The 24964-nt window shown below is 38.7% G+C and overlaps 1 protein-coding gene across 3 annotated transcripts in view; it reads left to right on the top strand.

Moving 5' to 3' along the window:
- SPOCK3 (SPARC (osteonectin), cwcv and kazal like domains proteoglycan 3) overlaps positions 1 to 24964 on the top strand; it is a 421538-nt gene that overhangs the window by 207184 nt on the left and 189390 nt on the right. For all 3 annotated transcript variants that reach the window (XM_030564832.1, XM_030564833.1, XM_030564834.1), the window contains one exon: positions 12350 to 12464. In XM_030564832.1, coding sequence (XP_030420692.1) covers positions 12350 to 12464 — 115 coding nt within the window. The remainder of the gene's footprint in view (positions 1 to 12349; positions 12465 to 24964) is intronic.

The raw sequence follows: 24964 nt of genomic DNA on the forward strand, positions 1-24964 counted from the left end.
TGCTCCTAGATAGGGAATGGGAAGGCTCACTTTTCATTTTCTCTCCGCAAGTCTGGATTCAATTGTATAGTCAATATTCTCACATGGTTGCTGATTGTTTCTGCTCAGAAAGTCTCCTTCCATAGAACGATGGTCTTCATTTGAGTTGAAGCCTCTGTTGAGGAGTTTTGCAGAATGGCCATCTGGAACTTATTCAAGCTTCACTACCCCAGTGTATCTTTATCAGCTGGTACAGTATTTGAGCAGCAGTTGTTTAGGACAGTTTAGCAATGATGATCAAGACTAATTCTTATTTATTAAGTGCAGAAAACATATATAGCACTATACAGAGATTTAAAATGAAGACCGTCTTTGTCTCAAAGAGTTGATTATCTTAATGTGGAATGGTTTTATTTGAATAATCTTTCTTTGGCCTCAACTCTTAGTCCTTCAGTCTTTCTCCAAATTCTGCCATTTACTTCTGCTCTTTTTTCCTGCTAGCTTGATGTTACTGCTAGTCAGACTTGCGATCTGTTGCTGGAAGAATCACATAATAGAGAAATACCTTCTAGCTTACCTTACCTTCTTACCTTCTAGCTTTTTTCACATGATGTGGCAAAACCAGTACAGATGCTCCACAAAAAAAAATTCCATTAGTGTCTTAGGCTAAAGGAATCAGCAGCTAGGTGTGTCAAATTAGGCTAACCTCTTGATTTTCAGTTTGGGAAAGTCAACAGGTGGAAACCAGCACAAGAAACAACATGAAGAGTATGTTCTGGGTTGCAGGTGGGGAGGGAGAAGCTGCTTCTAGAAAAAAACAAACAAACAAACAAAAAAATAACCTTTATTGTCTGTACTGGTTTCCCCTTATCATAGTTAAAATTATCAAGTAAGGAAACACTGTATTTACCTCAGAATGCAACATCTTGCTGCAGTTTGAGCTGTGTGAAACCCCTCAGTTCAGTTCAAATATGTGTTTGCATTTTTTTTCCTGTTAGAATGGCTTCATATAGCATCAAAGGTCCAGAATTTCAACAACATTAAGATTGAATTATGTTAGTTTCCAACTTCTTATTTTATTGAAAACTAATTTAGGGGTTGAGTGATTTAGTGATTGTAAGAGGTGCAAGAAGTTTCAATACTTTCACTGTGAGTTGGCCAAATAAATTCATAACGTATTTGTTTATAAACCAGAATCTACTAAAGTTCACTTTTACAAACTATGTTTTTATATGTTTAAAAACTATTGGTACCTTGTGTATCTCATGCTTGGAGTGAATATTTATCTTGTTTTAGAAGGTGGTTCAATCCAATTTATTTTCATAGAATCAAAATTTTTGGTGAATTAGTATTTTCAACATAACTCTTTCCTTACTTGTTTTAATCTGAGGCCTTCAGAGACTCTTTACTGCAGCCCTTCATAGCCTATTTGATGCTTTTAAGTTGTTTGGTACTTTAGCTAAGCACATGGAGTGTCCATGGATTTTGCCCTCTGAAAATGAAACAATTTCCTGATTTTTGTGATTTAAATTTTCCCATTTAACATTCCATTAAGATTTATTTGTATTAAATTAGCAGTTTAAATACATTTCAAGTGCCGTGGAAGGTTTTATTCATAATATAACAACTTGGTACAGTTCTACAGACTTAGAAATAGGAAGAAATACTCCTACCAATGCATACATAATGGTATTCTCTGTTTTGTGTACAAATAACAAAACTTTAATTTTATCCTGACAATGAAGTCTATTTCCTCATACATTCTGAAGGTGTGAGAACCACAAAGGAAATAATAATTGTCTTAGAAACTTAATGACTATCAGGAAGCAGTATTAATGATATTTATTTTCTGATATTTATTTATGTTTATATGGCAAGTTCTAAGAAGTGCCTATCCAATACTCAATCTTTTTGACAAAGACTTAAATCAAACCATATCAAAACCATAAACCTGTGACATAGCCTATTGAGGCAGATTTATGGATATTTGTCAGGGTTGTAGAAATACAAAGCAGCTAGAGTCTGTCTATTGAAATTTAGATACATTAATGTGTAATTACATAAACAGTTTTTTTTTCAGTCTGCATTACAGAGTTGTTATATTATGGATTCCATCACTTTTTTTACTTTTGTTTATAGTGGGTTGCATAAGCTTCATACAGTTGAATGTGTTAGGAAAGGTTCAGAATAAGAAAGTCATTTCAATGACTTGAAGCTATATTTAATCATATTTAGTACCACAAAATTGGCTGTCAAATCTCTAATTAACTATCAGACATTGGTTCTGGTTTCCATGCTGCTCACTTACTCAGCCTTATATTAACAACACCTGGCAGTTCAAACATACAAAGCTGCTCATATTGTAATTTAAAGTTTACTTTTGAATGTGAAGGCAAACAGGAAGAACATGAACTTGCTTTTAGTAAACTTGTATACAAACATTGTTTACTAAACACCAATTAGAGAAATTGAAAAATGAATGCACATGTAATTAAAGACTGTATAATAATGCATATGCACAAGACAGTCAAAGAAGGTTGCACAGGCAACCATGGTTTTGGCATTTCCTAACTTGTGAGCACTTGACTTTGCAATCTTAATAATGTTCTTTTGATGTAGTTTTAGTTTATGTAATTTCCAAGGCTTTTTTAAAAAGCAAGCTTGAAAAAATAGAAATTGACATTAATGTGGATCATCAGCAAGTTTGGAACCTTTAGAGCCATTATGCAGACTTCTGCCTCTTGAGTTAAGTGAATGATATAGTAGCGGGGTGCCATCCTGTGTAGGGACCAGCACTAAAAGGGGAGGGAGGACACACTGTGTCAATGGGTTTAACAAATATTTGCTGACATCAGAGGAATGATTTGTCTCAGGAATTTTGGGTTCCATTCAGGCTGTGGAAGGGAGTGCTGTCTAGTAATCAGACACATTTCTGCCTGATCTCCCATCAAGGTTTGCATCTTCTGTCCAATCCCAGTAACCTGCCCCATTCCATTCCTCTTTGTCCCAGTTGTATTCTCTTTGCCTACTCTGGTCTAGTCTCCACTCTTTGGGCTTTTCATCCCAATATCCGTATTGAGCTAGTCCTAGTCTCCCCTTTCCTCAGTTCCTTGTCTCAATCACACCCTTTCCTGACTACTGGTCCCAGTATCTTTGTCTAGACAGCTCCTTTTTAGATCTGTCTCCCATCCACCCCCATTGCCACTGCCATTTCCTTCTTGTTTTCCAGTCCTCTTGTCCAGTGTTCCCCCCATGCATGCTCTCCACACAGCTCCTCATATGATTTCAGTGTTCCCTCCCCTTATTTCTCTCACCAACTCCCAGTCTCCTAACCAAGCTGAAGCTTCCCCACCTCCACCCCTTCAGTTAACACTTCCAATTTTTCCAGGTCTCCTTGTTCGCCCTTCTCAGACTCTCACCATCTTTCAGTCCCAGTTCCTCTCTCTTTGCCACCTCCAGTCCCATTCTTACCAGACTGCTTGTCCCAATCTACTAATTTCCATTCCTCCCATTATGGCTCTTGTCCCCTGTGCATTTGAGTCAAGTAACTTCCTTCTGCATGCTGTCCGGGTGTCAGCAAGGAGAGTCATTGAGAGTACAGGAAAGATGGTCTCCCTGCACTCAGTTATAGTGCCCAGTCCCACCCTGGCCGAGAGCAGCCAGGATCTGCAGTTACAGGGTAAGTCCAGCCTCACCCCCGAATTCTTGGGCGGGAGCACGTTCAGTCACTCTCTGGGAATGGCACATATACAGTCCAGTCACATTTAGGAGCTGTGAGGGAGTGGAGCATGCTCTCTAAAGTTAGAATCTTTGGAGATTCTAGCTGCTAAACTCTTAAGTCTCTAGTGAGCATGTGAAAACTGAGATTTTTCCGGGACTTATATCTTTACTGTATTTTCACAGGGGTGGCAAAAGGCACAAAAAAATGCTAGCCCTTGCCAAATAGTGAGTCCCTACACTAAAGCACAAGGGTGCTTGAGTGTCTCAGATAATATTGCCAGAACTTTATCATTCCAAAACATATTTCAAAACATATTTTTTCCCCTAGCCTCATTGTTGGTAATGTCTTTTGGCCAAAACATTCTAAAAAAGTTCTGCCTATGGCAGATACTGGGCATAGAAAATTTCAAACCAAGTGGTTAAAGTTTGTCAAAGTTTTATATGAAAGTTTTTAAATAGGGTCTTATAATGGGAAATATTGGGCATCCTGAATAGGTACTGCTGCCAGCACTCCCTTTATTAGTGTCAAAAGCAAAAATGAAGGGTTTGTCTAAAGTTGGAATCACTTTTGTCATAGCCTTTGAAGTGATATCAGGAAATTGGAAAATATATATAAAACACAAAAAATTATAAAATCATATTAATAGTACGGAAAAATACACTCACATATAGTATTAGTACTGAATTTTTATTATAATTAACTTAATAATGTTGTTGATAGTAAATCCTACTTGCCTTAAGTAGGTTAATACAACATTGAATATGTTCTGAACAGTCTGATACAAGGGAAATATTTCATATACTAGACATGACAATCTCCTGTTTTTTAAGATTGTGTATATGGTAGGGATGAGGTACAAACTGTCTTGAATGAAATGGTAAATGACTCCCACTGCTCTATTGTGCGGGAGAATAGACCCAGGAGTTTGACAGCACATTCACATTTGAAAATGTGGGAGAAAGAAGAAAAGTGATGCATTGAATCAAAATATTTGAGGATCATTCTACTCCTAAGAGAAATATGACACTTGAACAGTGATTCCTCAGTGTTATTTCTTTCTCACTGTCTCTCCCACACATGCATATGCACACATGGCAGCCAAACTCATTTAGGGAGTTGCCAGTTGAGAATTTGGAGCAGGAAGGGGCCCTAGCTCCCATATTTGCATATAATTCCCACATTCCAAAAGCTGAGCGTAAATGTCCGCCTAAGAGTACACCTATCTGATCAGGCTGCCCCCTTACACCTGACAGCCAAGTGGTTAGAGCACTCATCCAGGATATGGGCGACCTAGGTTCAAATCCCCACTTTGTCTGATTCAGAGTAGAAACCAGGTTTCCAACTGCTGAACTATAAGATATTTTGGGACGGGGCCCTGTCTAGGGCACTCACCTGTGAAGTGGAAGACCTAGGTTCAACCTGCCTTGAATCAGGCAGAGTAAGGGTTTTGAACCCAGGTCTCCCACATCTCTAACCTGAGAATACTCAGAATATGACCACCAACATCACAATGACATACTTGGGGAAAAAAACCTGACCTGGTATGGGCACCTACCTCCAGGAGACACTCCATGGCTGAGAGTCTCAAGTGAAGATAGGCCAGAGTTTGGTGCCTGCTTCTCTTTGAGAGGTGGGTTTTTCTTATTAGCTATCTTAGGCAGCTCCTTCCTCAGCTTGCTGCTTTCTGTGGATCACATCTGTAGGTGTTTTATTTTCCCCATGCATTGTATAGAGAGCCTGAGTACCTAACTCGGGGTTGGAGATTCTGCTGAGTGGCAGGGCATTTAAAACTAGGTGTTGCAATGCTTATCCTAAGTCTCCTTTCTTGATCTATCTCATTCTGTCTCTTTCATGTTCCTTGATATGCAGCCATCTACTCAGAGGCTCCCTTCTCACTCTCTCTGCCCACCCCCTCCACTTCAACGTTTGTTCCTGTATTTCTTTGCTCCCTTACTTCCTCCATTCCTGCTCTCAAGCTTCTTTTTCGATTAGGGAAAAAGACCAAGATAGGTCATGTTTAGCTACTGTGTGTTTGCTAACCCCAACTTAATCTTCATGTCTTTTCCTAATCTAGAAAAAAGCTCAAAGAACAATAGTCTCTAGCCACAATGCTTCCAGGCAGGAGAAGATGTTACCAGCTCCAGCTACTTTGCGTGCTGGTCCCAATGACTTCACTTACCCACTGGGAAGTAGGTTTTTCTTGTTGTTCTTGCAGTAGAAATGCCTATCTTGTACTGCATGTGTGCACTGAATACAATAAAAAGAAAAGGTACTTTTTAGTGCTGCTCACTCATAGATTTTCTAGTTTAAATGTGGAAACAGGTAACTGGTTCAGGCAAAATTTCTCCCATCCTTTAAACCCAAAACGCCTCCCCTCCCCAGTTCTTACTAATCCTCCCATTCCAATCTTATTCTTATTCCATAACTCATCATTTTATCTGGCTCCTTTACCTAAAGGCCAGTAGCAAGATCTCCAAGAGAGCCTAATAGATAGAAACTAGGTTTTCTTTTTAAATCTAAAGCTGGACTAGGCATTCCTTTTTGGTCCTAGCTCAGAGTGGGAGTCATCATCCCCAGAACCATTCAAATAATGTGTGTTCTGGAAATTCTTAAACAGCTGGATTAATTGGCTTAAATTGGAGTTATATTTTACTTTTAAGTCACAAAGATGATTTTGAGGTACCGCTTATAAGTTCAAATGAAGGTTATTTTTTAGGGTAGAATCTTTTAGTTTGGAGATGACTAGTGCAATAATACTTTGCTCTATAAAGAAATGTGATTATCAAAGTTTGCCTTTCTGTTCATCATCTTGATGGTAAAACAAGTAGCAATTTGTACTTGTTGTACAACTTGCAATAGAAAGAAAAGTCAATTTAAAACAGGATAAGTTTGATTTGCAAGGGGCTAGGTCCCTGTGATATAGTTCCTTCTAAAGTATGACATATGTTGATATACCTGCAATTTAAGCTGCATTTTGAGATTTAAATGCCTGGATTTGGGGATTTCAATAAGTAAATAGCAATTGCTAAAAGAACCACCATTTTTGAGTATTGTATTACTCACACACCAACAGAACCTAGCCATAGCATGAATTTCTTCTTCATTATCACTAAACCTGCAAATTATCCTGAATCAATAAATGATGCCAAATCATTTCCAGCTATGTGGAATGCATAGTCAGTAATAGGAATCCAACTGGGAGGCTTTTGTAGCTGGCTTGAACCAATTTCTAGTATTCTTTAATGCTTTGTTGTTCGGCTTGCTTGAGGACAGACCTATAACTACCTTTATCTGTAGACTTGTTACAATCTCCATCATAGTTTAGAGTGTAGACTTCATTCTAGTTTGTGGTGCAATACATCTGTAATTAAAGTACCTTCATACGTTTTTTCAGTAGGTCTTACAAGTGGTAAAACATGGATGCCAAAAATCTGCAAGGGATGAAAGTTCCAGAATGATCATTTACCATCACTTCATTCTTTAAGCTTCTTACATGTGGCTTTGCTGTTTTTCCAGATATGTTGGTTTTTTGTTTGTTATTTAATTCAAAGCTAAGTAAAGACATCTTGATTCAGTTTGGAAGTGGCATCAGTGTATCCCCAAGTAAAGACAGTTGTGGGTGGCTGGAACACGAATTAATATTTTAAGAGCTAAATCCACAGAAGGAATTTAAGCTCAATGTTGCAATTCCTAACTTTAGTTATTCTTCTGCCTAGTAGGGCCACATTCCCTTTGAGGATTCTATCTCCAGTTTGGATTCACAGCTTTGAGCCATCTTCTGGAATTAGCTCTCACCTGGTCTAGGCGCTTTTCTTGCAAAAAAAAAACCAAACAAAAAACCAAGTCAGTGTTTGTGTGTCCTATGCTCCTCTGGTACCCTATAGTTGGGTAGTCAGAGCACTCACCTGGAATGTGGGACACCCAAATTCAACACCCTCTTCCACCCTACACACACCTGTTTTAAAGCAGGTACTTGAAATCAAGTCTCCAATCTCCCATGTGAATGCCCTAATGACAGGGATGTAGGGTATTCTGGTGTGGGTCTGTCTCTCCTGTTGAAGTTTTTTCCACTTTGTATGAAATTCTTAAATATTGATTGAAACTGGGACTGGTCTCCTAGAAGAGTGTGCTATCTACTAAGGTATATAATTATTCATACTCTTTCTCTCTCTCTTTTTTTTCTCTCTCTCTGACCCAATAAATTATTATTTATAAAAAGGCACCTACTGGGTTAGACATCAGGGATTTTGATTATCCAAATTTCGTATTTAGGTGCTTGAAATCCCTGTGTGGTTCTAAATGTATTTTTGGGTGGCAAGGTGTTGGACTGAGAAGTACTGTGGGACGTTTGGGCAAGCACAAAATGCTGTCTGACCTAGAGCAAGTAATGATGTAAAACAGTGTCTGCAAATACAATGAACTCCACCTATAGTGGGCATTGCTTGCCCAGACATTTTAAATACAAGCCAGATATTTATATCACAATATTTTTATGGCTTGGACTATCACTTAAACATATACAGAAGATAATTTTTCCTTAACCTAGTTTCATTTTGCAACATCTTCCTCCACCCCATGGCTTTATTCCTTTTTTCTATTCCTCAGCATTCTCCCTTCAGTGGCAAAACTTGTTTGCCTCACAGCTACATAGCTCTGTATTCTCACATCTCTGCCGTTCCTACCATGTGGATTATGCTCAGATGTCTCCTCACACTCTACCTGCATTCTCTGCGCTCTCTCTCAGTCTCTCTCTGTGCAGTTGTGGTTTGATTTCACTTTTCTTCAAGGTAGCCATTTCAAACAGACATTGAATCTTTAGTAATTTTCATTTTGTCTGTCTTAACTAGTTTGCAATGAATGCTGTATCAAAGTTGTTGGAAAATCAGTTGATGATTGTAATAGTAGCTACATGTGAACTAATTCAAGTAAATCACTTTTAACATTTATTTTTGTGTCAGTATATTTTATTTTAATGCTTTTTACAACTTTTTCTCCAAATCATTTTTATTCTTCTATGTGTTTTATTTGTATCCAAATTGTATATATTATTCTCACTGTATTTATACATGGCCCTGCAGTTCGGAGGATTTGATTGGACAATGATTTCTTCCACATTGAATATGTGCCTGGATGCTATGATAAGTGCCATCAAAATAAAGCTTCATCGACATTTTCCGATCCATTTTTTGTGTTTGTTACCCAGTATCTGAAGAACGCTTGATTTAAAATAAGACAGACATTAATATAGTTGTCTTGATATGTCATTCTGATATGTTACTTTGATTTTAATATACATACAGCATCTTATTAAAAGCTACAATAAAGATACAAAAATGAAGGGTGCATTAAACTGTTCATTCTTCCATTATTAATTTAATTATAACAGATCAATCACCTTAAGGGGCATCAACACTGAGAATTCCTTTTTGTTTGTTTGTTTGTTTTTCTTTATAAATATTTAAACTTGAGGGTCCAGTTCCCCATTTGATGCAAAGTTTGTACTGTAGTGACGTTACAGTCAATAGAGCTGAGTTGCCACTTTTGCACTATTAACAAAATGGCAAACCATGTGTGAGCTACATTCCAGAAAAGCAACTAACATTCCCACTCTACTCCTGGGGGATTCTGCAGCACTTTGTGTACACAGAATGTATGTCCCCCATAGACTTTTTTTGTTTCCCTGCAGAAAAATGACTTTCAGACAGGGAAGCAAAGCGAAGCCACAAGAGTGGTCATGTGACACTTCCTGGCCGCATGTTTTGAGGGGCTCAGGGCAGCTGGCAGAGAGGTCATGCATTTAGGAATGACTAACAAGATTTTTTGATATAAGCTGGGGACACATCAGTTGGAAGTAACAGAGGAGGAGAAGGGCCTCGGAATATTGGTTGATCACAGGATGACTACGAGCCGCCAAGACTTTGAAAAAAGCTAATGCAGTCTTGGGATGCATCAGGCGAGGTATTTCCACTAGAGATAAGGACGTGTTAGTACCATTATACAAGGCACTAGTGAGACCTCATCTGAAATACTGTGTGCAGTTCTGGTCTCTCATGTTTAAGAAGGATGAATTCAAACTGGAACAGGTACAGAGAAGGGCTGCTAGGATGATCTGAGGAATGGAAAACCTGTCTTATGAAAGGAGACTCGAGGAGCTTGGCTTGTTTAGCCTAATCAGAAAAAGGCTGAGGGGAGATATGATTGCTCTCTATAAATATATCAGAAGGATAAACACCAGGGAGGGAGAGGAATTATTTAAGCTCAGTACCAGTGTGGACACAAGAACAAATGGATATAAACTGGTCATCAGGAAGTTTAGACTTGAAATTAGATGAAGGTTTTTAACCATCAGAGGAATGAAGTTCTGGAACAGCCTTCCAAGGAGAGCAGTGGGGGCAAAAGACCTATCTGGCTTCAAGACTAAGCTTGATAAGTTTAAGGAGGGGATGGTATGATGGGATAGCCTAATTTGGGCAATTAATTGATCTTTAACTACTAGCGGTAAATATGCCCAATGGCCTGTGATGGGCTGTTAGATGGGTGAGATCTGCGTTACTACAGAGAATTCTTTCCTGGGTGTCTGGCTGGTGAGTCTTGCCCACATGCTCAGGGTTTAGCCGATTGCCATATTGGGATTGGGAAGATTGCCAGAGGCCCTGGGGGGTTTTCACCTTCCTCTGCAGCATGGGACAAGAGTCACTTGCTGGAGGATTCTCTGCACCTTGAAGTCTTCAAACTACGATTTGGGGACTTCAATAGCTCAGACATAGGTTTATGGGTTTGTTAAGGAGTGGGTGGATGAGATTCTGTGGCCTGCGTTGTGCAGGAGGTGTGACTAGACGATCATAATGCTCCCTTCTGACCTTAAAGTCTATGATTCTATGAAATCACTGTGGGTCAGCGGGCAGAACTGAGAAGACCCAGCTGGTGCCTCCTTCCCTGCGCCAGGCTCAGCTACTAGTTCTAGGTGAGCTGGGGAGGACAGAACTTCCTCTTCCCTTGCACGGCATCTGGAACCACCCCCCAGATGTCTCCCATAGTGGCAGGAAGCTTTGCAAATTCCCCCTCTCCCCCTACTTCCTAAACCCATCACTCCTCAGCTGCAGAGGGAGGGAAACCCTGTAAAGTGAGCTACTCCCCTATTCACCCAACCCCTGTGCATCCGGCCCCCATTGTACCCAGACCCTCCTGCTGAGCCTCACTTCCACACACACTCAAACCCCCCCATTATGAGTCCCTCTCTCCCTGGACCTGGACCACCCAGACAAACCACCCAGATCCCCATCTCACCGAAGGCCCACCAGCTGCATCTGGATCCCCACCCCACTGAGCCCCACTACCTCAGTATCTGGACCTCCCACTGAGCTCCCCACATCCAGACCCCTCCCTGCTCAGCCCCAACCAGCTTCACTTTGACACTCCCTCCCCCCACCCCGCAGAGTCCCATTATCATTGCACCCGGACCCCCCCAATAAGTCCCCTGTGTATTCAGATCTGCCTCACACACCTGGATCCCTCACTGAGCCACTCGCACGCAGATTGCCCCACATAGAACCTTCTCAACCAACACACTAAGCCCTCCACACTTGGATTCTATGTTGCTGAGCCTGCCTGCTCACACCTGGTGCACCTAGCACAGAGGGGAAGCGGTTCTGGGGCGTTTCTAGGGCAGGCCTAGTCCTTGTGCTGTGTCAGGACTCACCGCTGTGTCATTTTCCCAGGGGAAGCTGCACAGTGATCTCCACCTCTGTGCAGCCAGTGGCTTGTGCTCCCCAATGCCATGCTAGATTCTCCACATTTGACAAACAACATTTGCAGAATTTTAAAATATTGTGTGCAGAATTTTTAATTTTTTGGTGCAAAATGCCCTCAGGAGTACCACTTACCCTACTCTGCACAATAGAAAAGGGAAGTAAGGCCTGAGCCTTCACATTCTCTGAATTATATTCATCTACCTTACCATTTAATAATTCTCTTTTGGTGGACTAATGGAGTGTCCTATGATATGCCTTCAGAAATATCTTCTGATGTGATTTCCCTGCTGTCTTTTTGCTTGCAGATACTTTTGTTTTAAAAGTCTGCTTAGCAGTCAGTACTGGTGTCTACAAGCCCTCATAGGTCTAAATACCATATGAATTTAAGTGTGCTGGTAAGATAGGAAGAAGGGGAGGTTATTTAGGATTTTAAAAAATATTTTGTGGAATTAAGCATGTTTTACATACTTTAAAAAAAAATTCCTGAAAATCTGCTTTTCTCTTTAAGTGGAAGTTGAAAAATTTGCGTAGCCCAAGTTTGTACTTCATTGATTGTGCTGTGTTTTGCTTTGTTCTGCTATTGAAAATGTTGAAAGAGTTGTGTTTTGATACAATCTCTGATAAATTAACTGAATTATAATGGCAAGTATTTTAAAATAAATGAGAACAAGTTGGAAAGTTGGTTAACAAAGAATGATTCTATTTAAATATAGTTAGAATATCGATTAGATTTATTATTATTTTATTATTTATATGACGGTAGCATCTAGGAGTCCCAGTTGAGAATCCAGGCTCCATTGTACCAGTTGCTGAACAAGCAAACATGTTAAATAGCTAATTTACTGCAGAGTATTTACTAAAAGAAGGTTTTAAAATATTTTTCTACACTTGTTTTTAGCTTTAGACCCTGCTAAAGATCCATGCTTAAAGATGAAATGTAGTCGCCATAAGGTATGCATTGCTCAGGACCAACAGACTGCTGTTTGCATTAGTCATCGGAGACTTACACACAGGTAAATGCTTTAAAGTTAATGATATTGATTAGTTTACTGTCTTCACCACTAATAACTACAACCCATAAACAATTTGTAAATACTGTAATTTCTCTACAATGTGCTATCAGGGGGGAAATTGAGATGAAGATTTTTTTTAATAGTTATGCTCTGATTAATTACCGTAATCGTTGCATATTTGTACATAGTGTGTTACAGGATATACATGTATGTTCATAGAGTAAGCTGCTGATATAACTACTGCTACATTCAAGGAAACAGTGTTTATACCAATTGCAACAAAAACAATTATCCCAGGAGATAATCTTCCACTGCTGTGATTGCATCATTTATTAATTTATTTATTTATTTATTTTTGGTATTGAAATCTCTTTAGAATTCCCAAGGTTCTTCCCTCCCAAAGGCTGCATTGTTATACTTTTGTGCACACATTTGTCTGACTGTTCTTGGTTAAGGTAAATCCCAACATTTATTTGGTGTACCTCTTTTGCTTAGGTGTAATATTCACCCCATGTTTTTTTTTGATGCAGTACCATTTGAGTTCTACACCAGTTACACACAATGAGCAAATGTGTGTAACTGAATATGTGCTGAACTCCTGTTGACATTAATGGGCCTTTACAACCTGTTTAAAATGAAACATGCTGAAGTGCTGAGTTGGGGCCATAATGATGAAAAAGTTTAACCAGTAACATAATACAGTATTTCTTGGCTGATGAAAACTATATTTAAGGGGAAAGTATCAAGCTTTTAAGACAGAACAGTTATAAAGCTATATTTGTTAAGGAATGTTTTAAGTTTCCTAGTATCTAGTTATGCTGAAATATACCCATCTGTGGCGGATCAAAGAAACAAGCTAGTATTTTTGTGAGGTGAAAAGCAGTGTTTTAAACTATGCAGCCACAATTATTTAACAAGAACTATTTGTAGGGTTATGCTTTTGACATTAACCAGTGATGGTGTAAAATTAGAGATGTGGATATTATTATGATTATAGAAATTGAAAGAGTTATTATCAAATAACTTTGCTAATTTCAGTTGCATTCGAACCGCTGGGGAAAATATCAAGGCCAAATGCAAAAGGACAAAATAATTGGAGAAAATGTTTATATTTCTAAGAGGGTATTACATATAAGAGGGAAAATAATAATTAAAAAAAACTGTGTAAATAGATGCTGAAAAATCTTATAGACCAGCTGCAATTGCCTACAGTATTTGTATAAGGCCTTCTTTCCCCATTGCCCTTGATCTAGTTCAGGAAGATGGGCTTTGGTTCTTGAAATGCTGTCTGAATATAATCAAAACTCATTTTGTGAATTTTCAAGAATGGTAGAAACTCACTAATTAGAACTAAAAACTAGGAAACTTATGTGCACTATTCAGTATTAAGCCAGAACCTGCCCTGTAGTTCTGTGCACAGAGGGGATCCTACATACTTGGATCTACCCTTCCTCCCAGAACAGTGGGACGGCCTTTTCTATCATGGTGCATTCTCTTCCTGAAGAGGTACTTTTAATGCAATTTGTGGCCTGACCATAGTGAAAGTGGTGGGAAGGAAGAACAAAATATATTGTCCTTTTTTCTGTCTCAAAATAAATTAGGTGAGAAAGGTAATATAGCATTGGGCTCCATTATCCTTTATTTATTTGTTTGTATGTATGTATGTATAATACATTGCCCTTTCTTTTAACCATTCCACACATCTACTCACTGGGGACAGCCGTACATGGGGTAGGAGAAGGGAGGAGAGGCAGGGCACTACTGGGGGCCAGCTTCTGTGCAGACCTCTGAGAACTTAGCAGGTTTTGGGGTAAGACCCATAGCTTCTTCCCCAGCAAGGTTGTAAGGATGGAACATCTGAGAATAAATGCTTGCAAAACTTCATCCTTAAGAGCCTACACTCATATTTTATTCCTCACAAGCAGGATTGTTTTCAGCCACAGTCGTGACCAAGATAATCTATTTCTCTTGTAAAATCTGTGTGAGGGATTCTGGAGAATTAATTCTCCCGGGGAAAGTCCACACAAAGATCCACTAAGATCTTCCCATTGGGGCATGTTAGCTCTAGTTTCTGCACTGCCAGTTTCCATTGGCTGTTCCAGGAACTATTCCTTCAAGGGAGTTGTACAGGAAAAACAAGGCAGCCCCAGATTGTACTCCACCCCCCCCCCACACACACACACTATCTTCTATGGGGCTAGATAGGTGACAATGTGTATGGTCTCCCCTGTCCCTAGCTCAGACTCACCTAATCTCTGACCCGAAACAGCACAGTTCCTGGGCTGTGTGAAGAGGCCTCTATAAAATGGTGGGGGCATGGTGCTACTGAGATACCAAGAAGTGTGAAGACTGTGTCATGGATCCCCTCTAAGTGCAGATCTAATAGGGCAGGATTTAGTCCAAAACTGGTATTTGTCTGTCTCTTATCTCACTGAAATGCATTGGGCTACTTGTATAGGAGAGGATTTCTCACCTAATTAAAGATTACTGAATCATAGCCTTTGAGTAATAGTGAGAGTGAATAAATAGGGAAAAAATATGGCATTACAAATGTTCCTGTGATTTCTTTTAAATTTTATTTTCATTTAAATCTACATATGTGAATTCAACATTGCGTGAAAGTGTGGTTGTTGCCTTGTATTTATATATAGCCAAATTATACATAACTTTATATTGCATAGATTTAAGGATGTTCTGAAGTAGAGCTTTGTTTCAGATAGTTTTAATTATTTATAATACATTACATGACATGTTAATAAATTAATTGTGATATGTTTTATCAAAAGTAATGTAGCTAGTAATATAAGACTTCACTGTGCAACAGATCGCTGGTGGAGAATTGGGAAAAGATAGAATGTTTGTGTTAATTATTCATTTTTGTTGTTTAGAAAATGAAAATTGAGATTCTGTGGTGTCAAAAATAATAAATATTACTTCTCCAAAAGTAAAAACACTTTAATGCATTAAGTTTGTATTTTCTGACATAATACCTAGGAACCCAGTAGTCCTCTCTAACCTGTATCACTACAGTATGTGCTTTCATTCTATGATACTTTTAATAGGAAATAGGGTCAAATGGTATATGTAGAAATATTTTTAAAATACTTTCTCTGTATTAGGGACAAGAGTTCCAAAAATGATTTGATCATTATAATAAACTGTTTCATATTCTCCTATATTAAATGCATTCATTCATTATATGTTTTAGCAGTCTTCTTCAGTTACTCATCATTTTCCATCAGGCTTGTTCTTGTGATAAGTTGATATATGACACATGCATATAGGCTGATTCGCCTTTTCAAAATGCACTTAGACTGTATACATCATCATCAATTGCATCAATGAAAAATTCATGTCATTCTTTTTCTTGTTTTTGTTAAGTAGTTGCCAGTGTAGGAATCATATCTGCATTACTCATATAACCTATAATTTACACATAGGCCTGATCTGCCTGTCATCATTTGCTTTGGAGGACATCTTTTATTTTCTGTCCTTTATTGTTGTTTACTGGTACCATGTTCTCTGCTGGAGAAGGCTTCGGAGATAGACAAAAGAAATTCAGTAATTTATCTTTTACAGGTGGAGTAGAGGCATTCTAAGCAGAAAATCACCAAAATAAACCTGAAGAGTGCTAAACGTACATGATTTTGAGCACAAGTATTGCCATTGAGTTCAATAGCCTTACTACAGAAAACTGCAATACCAAGTTCTTCCATTAAAATTCTTTAGTGGAATGGGGCCCAAATGCATATTTATCAAAGTAAAAATATTTAAGCTCAGCTTGTAGACAGAAAAAGAGGAAAAATATTTCAATCAGTAGCATCTTCCCCCGCTTTGACAGTTTTCCCTTTGTTTTTATCTCATATCTGTTCAGCTACAGGAGACAATTTACAAATGAGGTCACATTCAGAAAAACCTTGTCATTGTGAAGACCATTCTAAGCTTTGACTAGTGACTGCAAGGAACTGGCAAAGTGCCAAGTGATGAGATACTCAGTAATATTTTAGAAACATGTTTCCAGAATATGTAGCTTGAGACATAGAATGTGTACACTGTTTTGCGCTTAACATCCAGATCCAGCATTATCTGGACTTCTTTGATGTTGTGGAGTATAGTGAGCCACCTTACACTGACTAATCTTAATGGAGACTGATAAAACACAAAAGCCTTGTTCTCCTCTTCCATAAGCATAGAATTCTTTAACCGAAAGCGATCAAATACAATAGTCCTTTTTGTAAAGAAAGTGAAGAGTATCCATATACAGAACTGTTAGATGCACACCATTTTGTTTCTTACATTATGATCCTTCTGTGTTACGTTGTGCAGACTTGTTTGTTAGTTTGTTTTTAAATCATAGCCAGGTTTTTTAGTTGTGTTGTTGGAACCAAAGGTAGTATTTTGGGGTGGATCATTTGGACTGGCTTTAAGCAGATTTTGAGGATGGTTTCCAAGGTGATTTTCTGTTTCCGATCAAGTTTTCAGATTGCCACCACCCTATTCTGATGCAGGAGAGATGGATCCCAGCTGTTTGTCCAGTGTCCTGTGAATGGTGGTTCACACACACACACACACACACACACACACACACACACACACACACACACACACACACACGTCAAATTTCTTTACAAGTTTGGGGGGCTAGATGCTTCTTATCCCCCATCCACTCTGGCAAGTTTTTGCGAAAACTTTCTCTCTTTTTTTCAGTTATTTTAGAATCCAGAGTAGCAAGCATAGTAATATAATGTAAGAGCTCAGAATCCACTCCTTTTGTCCTATAATTACTGATATGTAGGCGGTCACCAGGAAAATATTGTATAATAAAGGGGCATAACTTAAATAAAACTTATGAACCCCAGACAATGTGTGTATCTCTCTGTCTGTTGTCTAACTTAAGTTCTTCTCCATTCCCTTCCGTTTTTCCTCAGTTCTGTGTATTTCTGTTTTGTATTTCTTTTATGATTCTCTCCCCTTTTCTCCTTTTATTTCTTTGAAAAAAGCATCTACTTTTCTTTCGTGTAGTGTTGTCCACCACCTTGTTCTCTCTCATGACATGCGGTCTCTTCATTCTTATTATTTATTTGCTTCTTGTGCTAGTTTTTCCTGTGCTTAGTCTCATTGCACTGTCACTTTTGCCATCACCTGTATTCCATTGTTTCTTCAAGGTCTTCCTGTGTCACTTTAATACCAATACTTAGCATTCATATGGTATTTTACAGATTTTTATTAATAAGTAAATAAATAATAATATCTAGTTAAGGCACCCAAAAAGTTGTTTTCTTGCATGCACAAAGGAAAAACATGACCATGGATGAAAAATTAATTATCTCAACTTTAATGTATGACCCTGAGGAGCATGGCCAACACTGAAAAGGATACCGCATAATACAGTAGCTTATAATTATTTACTAATTGTTTCCCCTGTCACCAAATTCTCTCTTATCTTAGAAGAAAAGCTGAATAGTAGGAATTCAAATATGGAGAGAAAAGCCAAGAAGTAGAAAAATTAAAAAAACTGACAGAATATTGGTAGGTATTTGTTTGATGTCCCAAAACTTGCTAAAGTTTGAGCACCATGTGTAAACATAGGGAAATAATTCAGGTTAATATTATGGTCATAAAACTGTTACAGCATCACTCTATAGGTAGAAACAAAACTTCAATACCAAGCTTTTCCATTAAAATCTGGATATAATAATTAAATAGTTTTGAAATGTTCTGGCCTGCAACCCGCATGAATTTCAACTGTGAAGTGCCAAAAGGTAAGCTGTTGCTGCACTCATTTTGAATTGTTTAAAAGTAATACAGTGATGCCCTAAACTCCAATAAAAATTAATAGCAATGAAAAGTGAACCAGTACAATCAAATAGCAAAATGAATAGCTGCTCCCCACGTGACATGAGTAGTGTGGTTCTGGTTTGCAAGGAAGGATTCCAGTGGGATGTACCAGGACATGCAAATCTATGTGATGTGGAACTCAGTAGGACATGAGCAGTCTGGAGGAATTGAATGCTGCCAAATTATTACTGCAGAAAAACTCCCAATCTACCCACTGGGAAGGCCTGTAAAGATCTGCAGAAGGCAAAATCAGCTGTTGTGCTAAAGAATCTTTTGTGGAGTGTCTTGGTAGCCAGTCTTTAGCTTTAGAGGGAGAATTGCTGCCTCCTACCTGTTGGCCTACAAGCCAGATTTTTATAAGGTCATATTGCTTGCCTATGAGCCAGACTTCCCAGAACACTCTTCAGTCATGCTAAGAGGAAAATGCCAGCTTGCTAGAAATTACCAGTTCAAGAATTAAAGAAGATTAAATATGTTTAGTGATGTACTGTACTAATCACAACAAGTAACAGATGCTTAAGTGAGCAAAAATGATGTACTTACCAAAAGGAGATAAGTAAATAACCAAAAGTTTGAGCATATAGTTGGTCACTAATCAGAATGTTAAGAAATGTATATAAAATGGGGTCTAAATTAGTTATAACCACTCAAGAAAGAGATTTTGGAGTTATTGTGGATAGTTCTCTGAAAACATCCACTCAATGTGCAGTAGCAGTCAAAATAGTGAACATGCTGGGAATAATTAAGAAAGGGATAGATAATAGGACAGAACATGTCGTGTTGCCTCTATATAAATCCATGGTATGCCCATGTCTTGAATACAATGTGCAGATGTGGTCTCCCCATCACAAAAAAAAGATATACTGGAATTGGAAAAGGTTCAGAAAAGGGTAACAAAAATGATTAGGGGTATGGAACAGCTTCTGTATGAGGAGAAATTAATAATGCTGGGACTTTTCAGCTTGGAAAAGAGATGGCTAAGGGGAGATATGATTGAGGTCTATAAAATCATGACTGGAGTAGAGAAAGTAGATAAGGAAGTGTTTACTACTTCTCATAACTCAGGATCAAGGCGCCACCAAATGAAATTAATAGGCAGCAGGTTTAAAACAAATGAAATGATATATTTCTTCACACAACACACAGTCAATCTGTGGAACTCCTTACCAGAGGATGTTGTGAAGGCCAAGACCATAACAGGGTTCAAAAAAGAACTAGATAAATTCATGGAGGATAGGTCCATCAGTAGCTATTAGCCGGGATGGGCAGGAATGGTGTCCCTAGCCTGTATTTGCCAGAAGCTGGGAATGAGCGACAGGGGATGGATCACTTGATGATTACCTGTTCTGTTCATTCCCTCTGGGGTATCTGACACTGGCTGCTGTTGGAAGAAAGGATACTGGGCTAGATGGACCTTCGGTCTGACCCAATAGGGCTTATGTTCTTATGTTATTTTAGTATTATGTGAGAACATATGTCTATGCAAAATATGAAATAATGAAAATGAAACTGTAAGCAACTATAATGTAATTGTGTCAAGCTGTAACCCCAGAACCAGGCCATTACGAAAACCAGAGTGTTAATTACTGGGAGGATCAGTTCTCTCTGACTGTTGTAAAGTATATCCCTTTCTGTTATGTGCTGATTAACAATTGCTAATTAACCATTGCTTAGTAAATGTAATCAAGCTGGCTATTTCATAAATTCAAACCAGTAACTACATAACTAATTAGACATAACTGTATCAATCATTGAATTATTGATTATTAATTATTTACATACCCATTAGCCCAAAACTTTTCCTGGCTACTCAGGGACAAATCCTGAATGCAATATCTGGACCAAGAGTTTTAATGCCCCTGTGAGGATCAGCATTTTTTTAGGTTGCCACAGTTACGTGAGCAAATTAATTTAACAAAGCATGCCAAGAATACCACATTTATTAAAGATGGCAAAATCTGTTCTATCTTCTAATCCATCTCTCTGCCAGGATGGGATATAGTCTCCTGATAGATTTTATGTTAAATTGATAAACATTTGATCTTAGCCCAAATGCCCAGAAGATGCTACATAATGTATGAAATTTCAGATTGCTATATTGAATCAAATCATTGGTCCCTCTTGTTCCTTATCATGTCTCAGAACCCTGCCTCCTGCCAGTGCTTCAAAAAAATGGAGGCAAAATGGGAAGGGGAAAAAAATCTATCTACTTATTTATATGACCCTTATTACCATAGCATCTAAAGATATATGGAGTACTGTAAAATGAAGAAACATTCCTTTTCAACTCAGAGGTTGTACCTTGAGGCATGAGATTTGTTTAACGTTGTCCGGGATGGATGCTGTGACAAAATCTAAAATAAATTCCAGGTGCTACAGTACTGTAATAGTAGTTCTACTGCATTCAATACCCAGAGTGACAACACTTACTCATGCATCTGACAAAGTGGATATTGTGGCAAGGCACCTTCTCGGTCTCTCCAGCCTCCACTGCTTTTAGCCCTGGTGAGACAGGCTTGGGTAATCTGGTCCCCCTTGGGACACAGGAGAAGTCTCTTCCTTTCCTCACCAGTCCTTTTTAGATTATAGTTCTTCCTTGTGGACAGAATACTGCCTCTGCTCCTGGGGAGGCTCGCTGTCTTGCTGCTCCTCACAGCAAGGCTCCTTCTCTCCTTCCTCCTTCCCAGGGGAGGGTTTAAAAAGGTCTCAGGCAGCCCTTAGTTGGAATCAGCTGATCCTAATTAACTTCAGGTAGCTCCCTCTCAGGTGATTCTAATTGATATCTTGGCAACCCCTTCTCAGCTGAACCTGATTGATCCATAGTTACCCCCGAGTTGATAGGGAGGAGGGCCTTTTAACCCTTTGATACTGGTTTCTACCCCTCCCTTCTAGCTGTCTGTCCTGCGTTTATCACAGTATTCGCTCATGAAAGCTTATGCTCCGATACTTCTGTTAGTCTATAAGGTGTCACAGGACTCTTTATCACTTTTTACAGATCCGGACTAACACGGCTACCCCTCTGATACTTAACACTTACTCTGTGGCACTACATGGCTAAGAATCTGATGTCTCCAGAGTTAATAAATTATTGACCCCAAATGGATGAGATGGCTACCTAGTGGGTGAAAAATGTTGTTATAATATACTTTTTTTCTGTTTGAAGCACTTTTACACACATTAACTAACTCATGCTTGTAATACCCATTTGTGGTAGGTAAATAATATTGTCTTAATTTTATGTATGTAGAATTTGACATAGGGAATTAAGTTTTCAAAAGCACTTTAAGGGTCATTAATTTTTGGGATTAGGTTCCTAAATCACATAGGCACTTTTGAATATTTAATCCTCAGACCTTTTTTTCAAAAGTGACTTTTAGACACTTAAGAACCTAACTCTTATTATGCATCTTGAAAATTTCACCCTCAATATTTGGCTATCCATTGGTCAATTATGTATTCCAACCAAAAAAGAAACAAAAAAACACCACCCAAAACTGTGTTAGTGGAAGTTAAGTTGAGGTTTTAATTGTGTGGAAAACAAGAAATTAAATACAGAGTTACGGTAATGTTCTGTTGCCAAAGTGGTAAAATAATAAAAATGAGTAAGTAAATTTGAGATCACAAGTGGGATACATTTTTCTTAAAAGTCTGAACGTAAGAACGGCCATACTGGGTCAGACCAAAGGTCCATCTAGCCCAGTATCCTGTCTTCCGACAGTGACCAATGCCAGGTGCCCCAGAGGGAATGACTAGAACAAGTAATCATCAAGTGATCCATTCCTTGTAACTAATTCCCAGCTTCTGGCAAACAGAGGCTAGGGTCACCAGACCTGCCCATCCTGACTAATAGCCATTGATGGACCTATCCTCCATTAATTTATCTAGTTCTTTTTTGAACCTTGTTATGGTTATGGCCTTCACAACATCATCTGACAAAGAGTTCCACAGGATGACTGTGAATTATGTGAAGACATATTTCCTTTTGTTTGTTTTAAATCATCTGCCTATTAATTTCATTTGGTGACCCCCTAGTTCTTATGTTATGAGAAGGAGTAAATAACACTGCTTTATTTACTTTCTTCACACCAGTCATGACTTTGTAGACCTCTCTCATATCTCCTCTTAGCCATCTTTTTTTCCAAACTGAAAAGTCAGAGTTTTAGTAGTCTCTTCTCAGATGGAAGCTGTTCCATACCCCTAATATTTTTTAATCCTTTTCTGAACCTTTCCCAATTCCAATATTTCTATTTTGAGATGGAATACTGCACACAGTATTCAAGATGTATATGTACCATGGATTTATATAGAGGTAATATATTTTCTATCTTCTTATCCATCCCTTTCTTAATTATTGCCAACATTCTGTTGGCTTTTTGACTGCCACTGTACATTGAGTGGATGTTTTCAGAGAACTATCCACAATGACTCCAAGATCTCTTTCTTGAGTGGTAACAGCTAATTTGGACTCCATCATTTTATATGTATAGTTTGGGATTGTTTTCCAATGTGTATTACCTGGCATTTGTCAACATTGAATTTCATCTGCCATTTTGTTTCCCAGTCACCCAGTTTTGAGAGATCCTTTTGTAGCTCTTCACAGTCTGCCTGGGACTTAGCTATCTTGATTAGTTTTGAATCATCTGCAAATTTTGCCACCTCACTGTTTACCCCTTTTTCCAGATCATTTATGAATATGTTGAATAATACTGGTCCCAGTACAGATCTCTGGGGGACACCACTATTTACCTCTCTCTATTCTGAAAACTGACCATTTATTCCTACCCTTTGTTTCCTATCTTTTTACCAGTTACCAACCCATGAGAGGACCTTCCCTGTTATCCCATGACAGCTTACTCTGCTTAAGAGCCTTTGGTGAGGAACCTCATCACAGGCTTTCTGAAAATCTAAGTACACTATAGCCACTGGATCCTCCTTGTCCACATGCTTGTTGATCCCGCTCAAAGAATTCTAGCAGATTGGTGAGGCATGATTTCCCTTTACAAATACCATGTTGACTCTTGCCCAAAAAATTATGTCCATCTATGTGTCTGACAATTTTGTTTATTACTATATTTTCAATCAGTTTGCCTGGTACTGAAGTGAAGCTTATTGATCTGTAATTGCCGGGATCATCTCTGGAGCCCTTTTTAAATATTGGCATCACATTAGTTATCCTCCAGTCATTTGGCACAGAAGCTGATTTAAAAGATAGATTACAGACTACAGTTAGTAGTTTTGCAATTTCACATTTGAGTTCCTTCAGGACTCTTGGGTGAATATCATCTGGTCCTAATGACTTATTACTGTTTATCAGTTTGTTCCAAAACCACTTCTAATGGCACCTCAATCTGGGCCAGTTCCTCAGATTTGTCACCTAAAAAGAATTGCTCAGGTTTGGGAATCTCCCTCATATCCTCAGCCATGAAAACTAATGCAAATAATTCATTTAGTTTCTCCGCAACGGCCTTATTATTGTTGAGTACTCCCCAGTGGTCGTTTAGCAGGCTTCCTGCTTCTGATGTACTTACAATATTTTTTTTACTATCATTGAAGTCTGATTAATTCAGATTAATTCAGGATGGTTTAAATGTCATGTTCTGTGACACCCAAAGAGACATCTCTTCTCATCAGATGCAGTAATCAGCTTGCAGCAGAATAGATGCCTGTGACCCAGTGATGTGGAAGTCAAAGGAGGAATTGAATAGATAAGTGGGCTTAGAGTGGTCCCATTCTGTGCTTCTAAGTGGCACTATACCTAGGGCTCTAAACAGAAGAGGGGCTAGCCTTTATTCACCTGCTCTGGCCATAGAGAACATGGTCAAGCAACAAGAAACAAAGAAGAGTCATGGCATATATGTATGGGAGGATTCAGGGACGTATTGAGCTGTGTGGTAGACTTGAGGTGGGCTAAATAAGGATTAAGTTGTCTAAAGGAATACAATTTGAAATATAACTGAGCCGTAATTCAGTGATGAGAATCATCTTGATTGATCGGTCCTTCAGCCCTCATATAGATTGTACCAATCACAACATGTCTTCCGTTCTTCTTGTACCTGACCTTCCTTCTCCTTGTGTGGACATGTCTTTTCATGATAAAATCTCCCATCTCTTTTGAGGTTGGCTGAGTAGTCATGTCAACTCCTGTGAGTACCACTCAGTAACAGCTGCAGTCCATCAGTTGTCATTGAGCCTCGCTATATGCCCAGCCCATGGCATTTTATTATGCCGACTCTCAACAAAGTTCTGCACTCCATGCTGCTGTCTGATCACTTCAGTGGGGACACGGTCGCGGATTGAAATTCCCAGAACTCTTTTTTTCCATCACCCTTTCCGTGACAAACAGTTGCTGCTCCAATATTTTGCTGCCCATATTTTGCTGCTGTACAACATGCTAGCAGTACTGTTGAGCTGAAGAGACTGGTGCATGTTGCCTTGTTGATTTTTCCTGGGAGGATATCATTAACAGAATTGAATGCACACCAACCTGTTGTCTTTCTTCGCAAGTGTTCACCTTCCTGATCGTGGTGCATGTTAATTTATTGACCCAAATAGACATATTGGTCAACTTCTTCTGTTTGCTCTCCCTTGATGTTATTTGGTCTTCTGTCAAAGTATCAGATCACATAAAATTTCATTTGGAGCAATTAATTTTCAGTCCAACA

The sequence above is a fragment of the Gopherus evgoodei genome, chromosome 5 (assembly GCF_007399415.2).
Source record: "Gopherus evgoodei ecotype Sinaloan lineage chromosome 5, rGopEvg1_v1.p, whole genome shotgun sequence".
NCBI classification, from domain to species: Eukaryota; Metazoa; Chordata; order Testudines; family Testudinidae; genus Gopherus; species Gopherus evgoodei.